The 14,640-nt window shown below is 40.7% G+C and overlaps 1 protein-coding gene across 10 annotated transcripts in view; it reads left to right on the forward strand.

Annotated features, from left to right (window-relative positions):
- lrba (LPS-responsive vesicle trafficking, beach and anchor containing) overlaps positions 1 to 14,640 on the forward strand; it is a 218,242-nt gene that overhangs the window by 43,014 nt on the left and 160,588 nt on the right. For 9 of the 10 annotated variants that reach the window (XM_077569992.1, XM_077569995.1, XM_077569997.1 and 6 more), the window contains exons 22-29: positions 2,737 to 3,756; positions 3,983 to 4,167; positions 5,451 to 5,604; positions 6,883 to 7,063; positions 10,230 to 10,333; positions 10,729 to 10,836; positions 11,926 to 12,067; positions 12,768 to 13,128. In XM_077569992.1, the coding sequence (XP_077426118.1) occupies positions 2,737 to 3,756; positions 3,983 to 4,167; positions 5,451 to 5,604; positions 6,883 to 7,063; positions 10,230 to 10,333; positions 10,729 to 10,836; positions 11,926 to 12,067; positions 12,768 to 13,128 (2,255 nt within the window). The remainder of the gene's footprint in view (positions 1 to 2,736; positions 3,757 to 3,982; positions 4,168 to 5,450; positions 5,605 to 6,882; positions 7,064 to 10,229; positions 10,334 to 10,728; positions 10,837 to 11,925; positions 12,068 to 12,767; positions 13,129 to 14,640) is intronic. The other variant, XM_077569994.1, reaches the window with a different exon arrangement.

A 14,640-nucleotide genomic window follows, 5' to 3' on the forward strand; every position in this document is an offset into this window, starting at 1 on the left:
GGCCAAACTAATGGCGTGGCAGCTCTGAGGTCCGGGAGAGAACGGCGTCGACGAGGGAGGTGGGTAGGGGGGCTGGAACAACAACAACTGCTGCTGCACTCGGGAGGCAGCTATGGATTAGCAGTCACTGTTTCCCACTACAGAAGATTAATGAGCAACCTTGTAGCGGGCTAATTTAGAACAATAACGCCTAATTAATTACAAACAATCAGCCTGCTTTCTTCCCAGCTTTACTTTCTTCTCATTCCAATTACTCACCTTCTTTCTACTTCTCTGGTTCCGGTTTTAGTCATTTTTTTGTTTTTTAGCCCTCAAAGCCTCTCTCATTCCCTGCTGTCCAAATAGCCCCAGGTAAAAAAAAAAAAAAAAAAACCCTGCAAAGTGGGTCTAGTTTCACTCAAGACCCCCCCCCCCCCCCCCCCCACCATTTCCACCACCATCTTTGACTTTCTGTCCTGCAGCCCCAGTGATTAATGCGAGGTCTTGTATTAGGCGTGGGAGGATTTGCCAATGCCGGACACGCACGCCACACTGCTGGCAGACGTGCGCTAATAGCATCTGCCGCTAATCTATGACCGCTTACAAGTGCGGCTTCTTCCTCAAATGCCACCGCCAACCATTGTGGTTATGGACGAGCAGTCTGATCCATCCAGCGCTATCTGATGCTAGGCAGACTGATGGGGGTTAATAGGTCTTAAGTAGCGGCACGTACAAGAGAGAGGGAGGATTTTTAACATGGCACGGTTAGCCTCAAATGCTATCTGATTAATGCTATTCTATTCAGTAGAGGGTGAAGCTTAATAAAATACATTTTGTGAAGATTATTGGCTAAGAAATGAACAAAAAAAGAATAATTTTAAATAATTTAAGGTAAGGTATTTGTGAGTTCACATACTCCGGAGAATACATCTTAATGCCGCTCCCACTGATACGTTTGCAACCGACCTTTTTTTTTAGGTCGGACCAATCAGGCGTTGTTTAGAGCAGGACGAAACCATGAAGCGGCGGTGGCAGGGGGTGAAACAAACCGATGAATAGTAACAGACGAATGGACGCTGCAGTTCTGTTCTCACAGGATTAAGTACTCACTGTTTCCTTGTTGAACAGCGTGCGGCGCTTCGTCCATTTTTATCTAGTAAAAGATAACACCCCTTGATTGGTCTAACAAACGTGCAAAGATGCCGCATCGTCCAATCAGCTCGAAGCATTGTACAGCAAGTCCCTCCTTTCCCGAACGGATCTGCCGAGTGAAGTTCCAGATTGATAATGTGAAGGAACTCCCTTGAGTGAATTACAATGATCAATCTGGCTTTGTGAGGTTGGCAGCAGCGATTTGAAAATGAAAACTACAGACGCTCCCCAACTTACGAACGAGTTACGTTCCGAGCGATCGTTCGTAAGGTGAATTTGTTCGTAAGTTGCTTCAGTGCTATGTTTTGTATTATAATTTATGTTTAAAGGGAATACGTACAGTACTGTACTACGTATGTTAGAGAGAGAGAGCGAGAGACACACACAGTATGTACATGTACGTAATAAGATAAATAAAATGAAGTTTAACTTACTTTTGGAAGATGTACTCGATGCTTAACTCTTTGACTGCCAGACGTTTTCAGAAACGGGATGTCGCCAGCGCCAGCCGATTTAAGCATTTTGACTGATCTTTCAAGGTCCACAGAAAATTATGTGTTTGGACTATGGAAACACACATACTACCAAATGAAAGATTGGACTCTCATCTTTCATCAGAAAAAAAAAGTTTGTTTCTACCTTATTCCGTTTTTCAGTAATCAACAATAGAAAATGGTTAGTTTCACCTCTGTTTTGAAACAAACGTCTTTTAACGTCTTTGGCACTCCATAGGATTTTACTAAACGTTATTTAACGTTTTTGGCAGTCAAAGAGTTAAGGAGAGGAGGAGGAGGAAGAGGAGGATTTTATATCATGAGAGGTTCTTCGTCGTCGCTGGAATGGAGTTCAAAAGTTACTTCCTCCTCCGTAACTTCAATGTAGGAAGAAGTTGAGGGTCGCGGAGAAGAAGATGAGGGTTGATGAGTATCTTCCTTGGAGGATTTACTAGAAACTGGCCGAAAGAAGCGATCTAACTACGATTGCACAGTTTTCTTCTTTTTTTCATCATAAATGATGCGCTAGCACTGTATGGCATCATTCAATTGATTTGCAACCTTTGCGCAACGTTCAATATTTGGGTCTTGCTGCTCGAAGAGTGCGATGGCTTTATCTATGAGCGACAGGCGTTTCTTCTTCTTCCTCCTCCTCCTCGACACATTGCTGAGCCTCCAATGCTGGGTGAGCTCTCACAGCGCCAAGCGTCGGTATTAGCGGCGGAAAGAAGCACTACAGTACTCGGAAAAAGGTGCGCAATACAAAATCTAACTTACAGCATCTCTTTCCGAACATTTTTTGACATGCGCGCATGCGCACAGACATGTTCGTAACTCGAATGTTCGTAAGTAGGGGAGCGTCTGTACACATGAATGAAATGAAACTACACACTCCCTTCTTCATGTACACAATGCACACATGACGTCACAGCCGCGGGCGGGAAATTCAAACCCGAATCCAGTCCACATTACGTTAATATAAAACGTTACTATATCATATCCTTAATTGCCACCAAATCTTGACATATTGTTTCGTACCATGGCGTTGTTCTGCATCACGGGGTTTTATTCTCTTTTTATGCCAATAAATGTTCGGTTTGCGTCTTTCCAGGTCACCTTCGAGCAGCACAAGGAGCACCTGTCCCGCATGTTCCGCCAGTACCAGCGCGAGGAATCCGCCGGGTCTGTCGGCACAATCCGAACCGTTTCCGGAGTCAGCCAGAGCTCCGAGGCCGGCGACTGCACCAATGGGCCCCCCTCTACCGTCATCGAGCTCACAGTGGATGAACCGTCTTCTGCTGAGCCGCTGGAGGCGTCAGTTACCGTTTCCAAAGTGGTGGAGGATGAACAGAGACTGTCTGAAGAGGCTTCCAAAGAAGATGCTGGGATTCCAACCAACAACTTAGAAGAGCAGGGTGGAAAAACAGACCAGCAGGAACCAGCAATTGATAATGAGAAGGCAGATCATCTACAAGAACCTCAGAGTGAAGATCCTGTACCAGTTGAGGGAGAAGTCGGTAACAATGAAGACTCTACGAATGAAGGAGCTGCCGAAGGTGAGCCCAAGAACCACCAAGCGTCCCCCGAGTCTGCGGCCCATTTGGACAACAGCTTGCTGGGTGGTGCCTCAGTCTTCAATGAGGACTTGGTGGACGTGTCCTCCGTCAGCGACCCCATTGATGACAGCCAGGAGTCGCCGTCGTACGCCTCTGCTGCAACTGAGGACGACGCGGTTGGAAAAAACGAAGGTCATGACGTGAAGCAGGAAGTTGCTTTAGAAGAAAACAATGAAGAACCTGGAGATAAAGAGGTCCCCGAGAGTGAGGAGGCCCTCCAAACACCAAAGACCCTTGAAGCAGATGATAAAGAAGATGTGACACCACCAGAAGAGGAACCCGCTTCTACCGACCAGCAGCCCACAGCACCCTCTACTGGACAGGAGACTCCGAAAGAGTCGGACTCCATCTCACCGAGTCAAGACACTACCGCCTCCGGAGAGGAATCGCCTTCTAGTGGCACCGTCAGAAGCACTGCTGGCCAGAAGACCAAAGAAATCAAAATAGCTCGTCTAGATGTGGCCAACGTAGCATTAGACACGGAGAGGTTGGAACTGAAGGAGGCACACTCAACAGTATGTATCTTTTTCATAACAGATCTGATGTTAATTTGTGAGGTCTACCACTTATAGGCGCATTATGGGAACGACGCAGCTCAAAAGATTTACCCGATCGTTTAATTTCACACTTGATGGGTAGGCAGGAACTTTAGATACTCAGCTATTTTTGTACACAAGGAATTTCAAACTCAACTTTTACCGTAGTGTGTCCTCCATAATGTCAGCATTGTGGTGTTTACAGGAAACGAGCCAGACGGCGACAACAGCAGCTGGTGGAGCCTCCTCGGCCCAGTCGAGAGAAAGCGGGACCTCGGTGCCGCGTTCAACCATGTTCCGCATCCCAGAGTTTCGCTGGTCCTACATGCACCAGCGCCTCCTTACAGATCTGCTCTTTGCTATTGAGACAGAGGTGCAAACGTGGAGGAGGTAGGCCAGGATTCTGTTGATTGGAACTTTACTGGACTAAAAACAATAGGACTGAGTTTAAAAAAATTGAATAATCAACATCAAATCAATTTTCCTTTTGAGCCTGTTATCGAAACATAAAACCAATAATCGATTATTTTAATAACTCTTTTTTTCCATAAATTCATTAGAAAATAGAATTTTAAAAGCCAATTTTTTTCTTATGTCTTACCGTTTTCTTGAAATTTACTGTTCACATGAATTCAAATGTATTTTCTTACACTTATGAAAGACCTGACTTTAAAACAATTCAGAATCTTTTAAATTTATTTTTACAATTATTGAATTGCTTGAACTGAAGTGATTTTTAACGTGTTACTTTTATTAATAAACTAAATCATTTAATCAGTTACTGCTTCCGCAAAATGTTATTTGGAATTTAATGTTTGTGGACTTTTTATATTTAAGAAGAATTGATGTTAAAAAATTAATCAATATCGGATTGAAGTGAATCAAATTGAATCGGTAAAAAAAAAAAAAAATCTAAATCGAATCAAACTTCAACTCTTGTGAATCGAAATTGAATCAATTGATTAAATTAGAATCGATTCCCAGCCCTAAAGAACAAACAAAACAAACAAACACTTAAAAAATGCACAAGCTTTGTGTTTTTTTGTGAAAGTAAATGAATTTGACGGTATGCAAAGATGACCACTTTTAACTCTTTGACTGCCAAAAACGTTAAATAACGTTTAGTAAAATCCTATGGAGGAGTGCCAAAGACGTTAAAAAACGTTTGTTTCAAAACAGAGGTGAAACTAACCATTTTCTATTGTTGATTACTGAAAAACGGAATAAGGTAGAAACAAACTTTTTTTTTCTGATGAAAGATGAGAGTCCAATCTTTCATTTGGTAGTATGTGTTTCCATAGTCCAAACACATAATTTTCTGTGGACCTTGAAAGATCAGTCAAAATGCTTAAATCGACTGGCACCCACGGCATCCCCTTTATGAAAACGTCTGGCAGTCAAAGAGTTAAGCACCATCTCTGGCGGTCAGCAGGGATGAAATTGAATTGCAATTCTTGTCTGAAACAGAAACTGAGGCTTGGAGCCCCAACTTGAAACCTGAACCCAGGCTTGAAACCTTGTTTAAAATCTTAACCTTTACTTGAAACTCTACTTCGAAACCCTAAAACCTGACTTGAAATTGTAATTGGGATTCTTGAACTTTTTGAAACCCTAATTTGAAAAGGTAACACTTGTCTGAAACAGGAATTTGGTCTATTTTTCTCTCTGTTTAGCCACTCCACCAAGACGGTCCTGGACTTCGTGAACAGCAGTGACAATGTGGTGTTTGTGCACAACAGCGTTCACCTCATCTCGCAGGTGGTGGACAACCTGGTCATGGCGTGCGGTGGCATCCTGCCGCTGCTGTCCGCCGCCACCTCCTCCTCGGTAAGTCTCCGTCCAATGAAGACACACAAACACACACAAGAGGAAGTACACGTTGACCTTTTGCTGCCGTTAGCCGCTGCCTTAACATCGTTAGCTTGTTTTGTCGTCTGACCTCTCTTTTATGGGATGCTGACCCGGCCGGGAATGCAGATTTATTGTTGTTTCTAACTTCATTTACTGCAATGTCCATATAAGAATACAGACAAGTGTGTTTCTCCGATTGCAAGATTAAGCACCTCCCCTCAAATAGACGCCGACGGGAAGTAGGGCCATTGATTGGATTTTACTCATGCCTGCCTGGAACTAAACATACTTGTAGCTGCAAAAATATGTTCATCTACTGTAAATTTGAATGAATTTATGAAAAATGAATTGTATTACTAGATTTTGATTCATGTAGAAAATATTTGTTGATTTAAATACAAGAAAATTACATTTAATTAGTTTACCAATGTATACAATTTAACTCTTTGACTGCCAAAAACGTTAAATAACGTTTAGTAAAATCCTATGGAGGAGTGCCAAAGACGTTAAAAGACGTTTGTTTCAAAACATCGGTGAAACTAACCATTTTCTATTGTTGATTACTGAAAAACGGAATAAGGTAGAAACAAACCTTTTTTTTCTGATGAAAGATGAGAGTCCAATCTTTCATTTGGTATTATGTGTGTTTCCATAGTCCAAACACATAATTTTCTGTGGACCTTGAAAGATCAGTCAAAATGCTTAAATCGGCTGGCACCCACGGCATTCCTTTTCTGAAAACGTCTGGCAGTCAAAGAGTTAATAACAATTTTTTTTATTAGTGTAGAAAACAACTGTACTTTTTTGTTTTGTTAAATTTTTATACTGGGCATATGATCTCAACAATCTAATTCATTTTTTAATTTTATTAATTATGGTAGAATATATATATTTTTATTTAAAAACATATTTTTAAAATTGAATTTAAATGTTCACATATTAATTTATTCATTAGTATTTGAACAATGTAAAGTCCATTTGTTCACTAAAAACAATTTAGTTGATTTCAATTGATTTCCCCCCCATAAATGTAGTGAAGAATCATTGTCTTGTTTCTGTTTACAATGAAAATAATTCCGTTTGAATTGCTATTTTTTTTCCTTTTTGTCCACTTTATTAAAACCAATTATTTACCGACTCACCTGCTATTGAACACAACCACTATTTCCGATTTTAGTTTGTAAACACACCGGTGTCTGCATATGCTCCATTTCCCTGCCGCTTTCATATCCGTGCTGTCTGCTGTGGCTCCAGCACGAGCTGGAGAACATCGAGCCTTCTCAAGGCCTGACGCTGGACTCCTCCGTGGCCTTCCTGCAGCGCCTCGTAAGCCTCATGGACATTCTGGTCTTCGCCAGCTCGCTCAACTTTGCCGAGATCGAGGCCGAGAAGAACATGTCGTCGGGCGGCATCCTGCGACAGTGCCTTCGCCTTGGTAGTGTCACTTCCTGACTTTCTATTTTTTATTTTCTCCCTTTTTGAAAAATTGCCTTTGTGTGCATTCCCCTCTATGCTCTCCTTCCCTTATCCTGTTATTATAAACCCCCCCCCCCCCCCCCACCGCATGGCGAAAGTCGTAAAATGGTCGCTATCGTGATGTAGTGATTTAGCCATAATAGCCTCGGCTGTGCTAACTGCACTATATATAGTGAAACCCTAACCCTGACTTGAAATCCTAACTCTATTTTAAAACGCTTTTTCTAGCAACCCTAAGTGCAGCGTACAGTAATAAAAGCTTCTCACGTGCAAAATTCTCCATTAGAAAGCAACAAGCCACACCCACCGCACTCCTGCAGGTCCAGTGTTGGAAAATCAGCAGCCGCATTTGTTATGAAATGAATATTTGATGAGGTATGTGCTTCCCATTGAAGGCGCCTAATCTGATTTGGTCCGAGTGTAACAAGGTTTTAGCGTCTACCAGGCCTGCTCCTCTCCCCCCCTCCCCGTCTCCTTTTTTACAAATGGCCGTATGAGAGAGTGGTCCTAATGGAAAAAGCCAGGCCATTTCCAGACGGAATAATTCCCTCCTTGGCTTTCCAAATGGCTGAGATTTGTCAGTTGTCAAGCAGCAGTAGCAGTGAGTTGGGGGGTTGCGGATTACAATAGATGACATTAGATGACATTAGATTACAAGTGTGCCACATGTGAAGTGAAGTTGCATCAGGGTAAGATGTTATTTGTTGCATAGGAGGGGAAAGTGTGTCTCACTGCCGAGTCAGCAGCCCGGCACACACACACACACACACTTCTGTTTGTGATTATTTGTGTGATTCAAGAGCACACCTTGCACTGTACGACCTTGGAGCAGACACAGTGAACCGGGCTGACACTGTTGGCACCACTTTGTCACACACAATACGCATGTTTTTTCCCCCCCCTCTCATTTCTGATACTACTGATTCTTCTACTATTGGTTCGTTTGCTTCTTCAACTTGCCTGACTTGTGGTTTCATTTTAAAATCTCATTGTATTAGTATTTTTGCTATTTGCACGACATACCGCAGTACAAGAAAAGTGATATAAAAACAGAGCATTTATCATAGGACGAGATTGTGCCGTGAGATTAGAAAACCCAGGTAGGGTTTTAAAATGATTCCCACCTCATTACACGTTTGATGATAAATGCATCGACAAAAACTGCATTGAGGGTAAACAATGAAAATAAAACATTAAAAAAAAAAAAAGAAATACAAATGAAAAATAATACAAATAAAATAATAATCCTGCACTGTAACCCTCATTCTTCTTTTATTTATTCAGTTATGCAGACAGCATAAACCAAGCATAATAAAAGCTAAATTCTTGCATTCTCAAGTTTAGTACATCCTGTGCACAACAAACTGTACAATTTGATATAGTTTCATATTTACTAGAGCTGTCAAACGATTACATTTTTAAATCAGATTAATCACGTTTTTGAATTTTGATTAATCATGATTAATCACTATGCTTTTTATCAACATTTTTTGCCCGCCAAATTTGAAGAGCGCTTGTTATGTGTTAATTCTTTCTACATTTAATGCTATGAGGATATCTTCCTCTGCACGCGCTCATCCTCCTCTTTTTCTAATCAGTTAATCACTTGCATACAGTCATTTTGGGACTACAAGGCGCACCTGATTATAAGCCGCGCTAGCTAAATTTGGGGAATGCTCGAGTTTGTTGCACATAAAATGCACCCGACTGGAAGGCGCAGGTGTTTTAATCTTACCGCACCGGGTTCCCGCTACTTTCTTTTCCATAAAGAGGGGGCAAATTGTCTATATGGGCTCTTTGCACAAATCCACTACTTCCTGAACTCTATACCACTCCTTCATTTCCTGTCTTTCATGATTGGACAAACTGGTTAATCCAGGTGTGTCTGGCCATTGTCGTTGTGGTTACTGAGTTCAGGAAGTAGTGGATTTGTGCAAAGAGCCCATTTGGGCTCTCTTGGTTTGTTTTGCTCTGCCTGACGCTCTTGCGCGTACTTTATAGTGCGCCCCCTTGTGATCTAATGGATAAGCCGCACCTTTGTATTAGCCGCAGGGTCGAATGCAAGTGAAAAGAGTAGCGGCTTGTAGTCCAGAATTTACTGTAATTTAAAATGAAAATAAAAATGACCTCAATATTTTGACATGAACAAATATTCTGAATGTCATATGCAAACATTTATTAAATGCTTTACTTTAATGCACGCTCAAACACAACTTGTGCTATCTTTAACGTAACCATCCACTGTCAAGCTAAAGGATCATTTGCAGTCAAAATGAATAGTGTGATTAATCTGCATTAATACATGATTAATGTGACCATTTTTTTTGTGATTAATCAATGAGTTAACTTTGACAGCATTAATATTTACATTACACATTACACCACATCATAGGACATGGTGAATAAAAGGTTTGTGTGTTTTTTTTTTCTTTTACCCTGGAGAACCCTTTTCTTCTTATGAAATTATGAATTATACATTAAATGACTGCTATAAGTTCACTGAACACCAAAATACATGTTTTTTAAATTTTAACCCTTGTTTTTTGAACTAGCTCAGAGTTGCTAATTTATCAAAATATATATATAAAACATACTCCTAGGCATTCTGCAACATGATATGAAATAGATTAACAAAAAAAAACCACAATTTTACCATCTGATGGTTTGCTGAGAAGATGGTTTTGTTTGGATTGATTTCCAGCTCAACAAAACAGCATGTTGCCAGCCATCTTGTCACCAACACTCTGGCTTATGTAAGTGCAATATTCATCCACTAGATGGCCCCATGCAGGGGTCAGAAGTGGCACTCTGGACTTTTGAAGTAAAATTTGTAAAAAAAATAAAAAATAAAAAGGTCTTTGTTATTTGAGTAGCAGAATTTATAGGGGCCAAATTTGACCCCATGGGTTCTCCAGGGTTAATTAATGATATTCGAATGTTGCAAGCTGTTCCACTCGCTAAGGGCAGAACATTGAAAAGACGATCGACCAAAAATATTTTTGCGAATGAAGATAAAACTGCTGGAGCCCAACCCTTGTTTGATGCCATGCAGCCCTCTTAACTTGAAACCGTAACCCTCAGTTGGTTGTTAATTCCATCTTTAATCGCCTCCTTTCTCCTCATAGTGTGCGCGATGGCTGTGAGAAATTGCCTGGAGTGTCAGCAGGCTCACTTGAAGCTCAGCAACGAAGCAAACGCAGCCATTCCTGGCAAATCTGTGTCGGCACAGGCAAGTCATACCCAGGGTTTCGTCTTCTACTCCTTTTTTTTTTTTTTTTTTTAAACCCTTGTAGTCTCTTCCAGACCAGATTGAAGCTCTGCCCTTTCCTCCCCGTTGACCACCAGGCGTTATTGCATTAGCTCATAGCTGATTGTATTACTCCCCTACCTTTTGTCATTGTTGTTTTGTTGATCTGATCCAGCGACTTCCAGTAAAAGTCACGCCTTTCTTTCCCTGAACCGCCGCCGCGTCTGTGTGTTAACGCTCATTCATAATGCAGCCGCTCTATAGAAAAGCCATTACGTTAAGGACGCCGTCCTCCCACCGGAGGAAACCCAAGCCCGCTGCCCGTATATGCGTTTGTGTCTTGTAGCACCAATCAAATGTCTCTTTGATTGGCGCAGAGTCCTGTGGACGCGGTGACGGGCGGGATGTCTCCCGTGCGTGACTTTGAGCGGCTGCTGCAGGACATGGACATCAACCGCCTCAGGGCTGTCGTCTTCCGGGATATTGTGAGTTGTGGAAAGCACGCACACACATGCTTGACTCTGAAGATGGGGGGGTTGTGTTTCCAGCAACGAAAGAAGCACTGTTGCATTTACTATTACAGTCATTGAAATCAATAGGCCCATACAACTAGAAGTGCTAACTTGAAAAACCTTGCCCTTACTTTAAACCCTCATTTTGAAGCATAATTTTTCTTGAAACCCTAATTCAAAACTGCAACTTAAAACCTTATCTATGGTAGGGCTGAACAATTTGAAAAAAAAAATCTAGTATTAAAAAAATAAAATAAAATGTAAATTTTTGTCTTCTGGATTATTTTAAGATGTTGTTCTTAAGTTCTGTTACATCCAAACGTTTTTGTGAATTGTAAGTTTTGCACAAGTGGCAGAATGCTGGATGGGTGGTTTACAGGACATGTTTACAAAAGCTACCAACTACTTAATTGTGGCATTTAAGCACAAACTATGAATGTTAAGTTTAGAATAGAATCAGTATACATTATTGTTGTCTGAACATTTTGCATAGGAACATTTAAATAAATGTTTGTTGGGTTTATTAGATTAAAATCGTAATCGTCCTGAATGACTGAAAAAAGTCGAATTTTTAATTATAATTAATTACATTTTTTGGCCATATCGGAAACCGTAATTTCAAACACAAATCCACAGTGAAACTACAGTTTGAAAGCCTAAACCTTGTTTGAAACCGTAACCCGCTCTTAAAAAAGTTACTTGAAACTCTTAACTAATTTATACTATTCGTAAACAAAGCCTCTGTAGGAGTTGAAAGACAAAATATTTTTTTGTTGACTAAAATGTGATGAAAGTTATAATCTGCTGACGTCATAGTGTGTTGAAAGATTTTTAAAAAGTAGGCCTGTTTTCGAATATTAACAATTCCTCTGTTTCACTGTTTCAGTTTCACTTTATTTTGAGGATACACTTGCTACCGGTATCATTTTTGTCAAATATTTCTACTCACTACAGTCGTACACATTGGCTTTCGAAAAGCGTCACTTTCTGGAGAACGTACATGGATACGTATACACGCACAAGCAAATACAGATGTTGTTTAGTATGTTTGTTTTGTTCTAGGAGGACAGTAAGCAGGCTCAGTTCCTGGCGCTGGCCGTGGTCTACTTCATCTCCGTCCTCATGGTGTCCAAGTACCGAGACATCTTAGAGCCCCACAACGACAACAAGCATCCCCAACGATCGCAGTCGACACGGAGCACAGGTATAGAAGGTCCAATTGAAACCCAAACCGGATTTTTGGGGTTCATTCATCTTTAACAGTCAACTATTTTTTTTTTCTTTTTTTTTCTAGAGCTCAGTATTGTTCATTCGATTTGACATCATCATTGCTCTCCTTTTTTTTTTTTTTTTTTTTTTAAAAATCCAACAAATCAATTAAAAAAATTTAATATATTTTTTTTTAAATACATATACATATATATATACACATATATATATATATATATATATATATATACCCTTTTTTTGTATGTGGGTGAGTATGTGTATGTGCGTGTGTGTGTGTGTGTGTGTGTGTGCGTGCGTGCGAGCGTGTGTGTATTCATCAGTTCACCTAAAGCCCATTAAAAAAAATCCCATACTAATAATATAATATAATAATAAATTGCCAAATGCAGAAACATCAATGTAAGTTATCACGATGTAGTGGCTCTCGCTAACAGACAGAATTAAGTAACCAGAATTAGGTTAAAAAATTCTATATACGTAGACCATGTTTCTATAAATTTTGATATTTGGTTTTTATTTGAGGCAGATATTTTTTCCATTAAAATGTGATTTATGAGGAGGTTAGACCATTGGTCGATATTCAGAGTTTGTTTATTTTTCCAGTTAACAAGAATTGTTTTTTTAGCGATAGTAAGGGCTACAGTCAACTAATTGAATGATTATGTTCTGTACAGACAGCAGCGCTCCGTCTGCCGGTCAAGAGTCGGAGAACGGCGTCTCCCTTCGCCGCTACGACTCCGGCATCGGCGACGAGCACGCCGCCGTCACCACGGCCGGCGAAGCAGAGACGCCCTCCTCCGGCGGTCCGGCTCACGGCCCCGACGCAGTCTCGGAGGCCCTGTCCACGCTGTCCTCCGAGGTCCGACCCGCCGATGCCAAGGGCAAGAAGGTGAAGGACATCCTGCGCAGCCTGGTCAGCGCGCCGGCCGACGACATCATGGCGGACCCCGGCCTGCTGCCGCCCGCTTTTCTGGGAAGCACGATGGGCGTGGGCGACCTTCCCAGGGATTCCCTGCAGATCCGATCTTTTGACAGGTGAGCACATCTCTTCACACTAAAATGTTTAAATATAGAAATAGAGTAACACAAGCTGTTGTTATTATTAGAAAAGTGCACATTCTGACGGCCTCACGACTCGGGCTGGAAGTGTTCGGTTTAGGTGAACGGTATGGGATTTTTTAATAGGTTTTAGGTGAACTAATGAATACACACACACGCACATACTCACCCACATACAAAAAATCAAAAAAAATAAAGGAGAGCAATGATGATGACATGTCAAATCGGTAAAATTACCGAATGAACAATACTGAGCTCTCCAGCAAAGAAAAAAAAAAGTGCACATTTATACAAAATTGGGTCATGGAAAAGAACAAAAATCATGGAGTCAATGCTACTTGAGCCATATGTTTTTGACCTGCTGTTGGAAATGTTATCATTGTCAATCATCAGCTCAAAACAAGATGATAAAAAAAAAAAAACGTATATTATATTAAAATAAATCAACGGAGATCAGCTATTGTCTAGAGCGGTGTCATTTGATCATTTAGTCGACGGGGTTGTCGAGGGACTTGAATGTTAAAAGCGGACAATCCTATGCCAAGGGTTTTTCCTAGTGGACAGTGATGTATGTCAAATACAGGGATGTGATTTTTCCGCTAATTCGCGGAATTCCGCTTTTTTTATCTCCCCCCCCCCCAAAAAAAAAAAAAAATTATTATTATTTTTTTTTTTTGGTAGTTCATTGTGTATGCACATGACTCCGACAGATAACATCTTCTGCTATAACAAAGACATTTGTGGTATGCTCTAATATGAGTTACTTTTCATTTGGTCATGATACAATTATTTGTTCATGAAATTTGAACTCTTCAACATTATTTATGTGTTAACTTAGTAATCACATTAGTTAGATATGATGATATTCTCAGTGATAGTTTTTAAAAGCAAAGGCAGTCCAATGTTTTTGAATGTGACTGATTTTGAGTTGACTAAAACTGCCATTTTATATGGGATAGTTCAATATACATTGAAAATTTATGTTGTTGTTTTGTCTATTTCTTTGTCATGTGAGTGCATTGAAAGTACTTAAAAACACGGAAAACCCATGAGCTTCGGGGGGCTTTGCCCCCCGTGTCCCCCCACCAGGGCACTGCCCTGGACCTAGCTGGGTGCCAGCGGCCCCCAGACCCCCGGCTAAATTTTCAGATAATTTCACTTTGGTCAAATCACATCCCTGCAAATACTGTTTGTTTCGTGATAGACTGGTATGTTTTTTTCAAGGCCGATACAAATACCGATTATTAGTAGTCAAGGGGGCTGATAACCGATATTTCAAGCCGATCTTTGCCGATTCATTTGCAGTGAAAAGAGAAAAGATTAGCATAAACATTTTTAAACCACTACCTGTTCTCTTAATTTTAATGGCTACTGTTTTTCCACTTTGCTCCTGTGTGTTGGTGGACAAAAAAAAAAAATCACTAGTTTCCTCGCAGGACTCCATATGGCGATTCCTTTTCAAAGTTGACCGTTTCATACCCGACAAAA

The sequence above is a fragment of the Vanacampus margaritifer genome, chromosome 7 (assembly GCF_051991255.1).
Source record: "Vanacampus margaritifer isolate UIUO_Vmar chromosome 7, RoL_Vmar_1.0, whole genome shotgun sequence".
In the NCBI taxonomy this organism is placed as follows: domain Eukaryota; kingdom Metazoa; phylum Chordata; class Actinopteri; order Syngnathiformes; family Syngnathidae; genus Vanacampus; species Vanacampus margaritifer.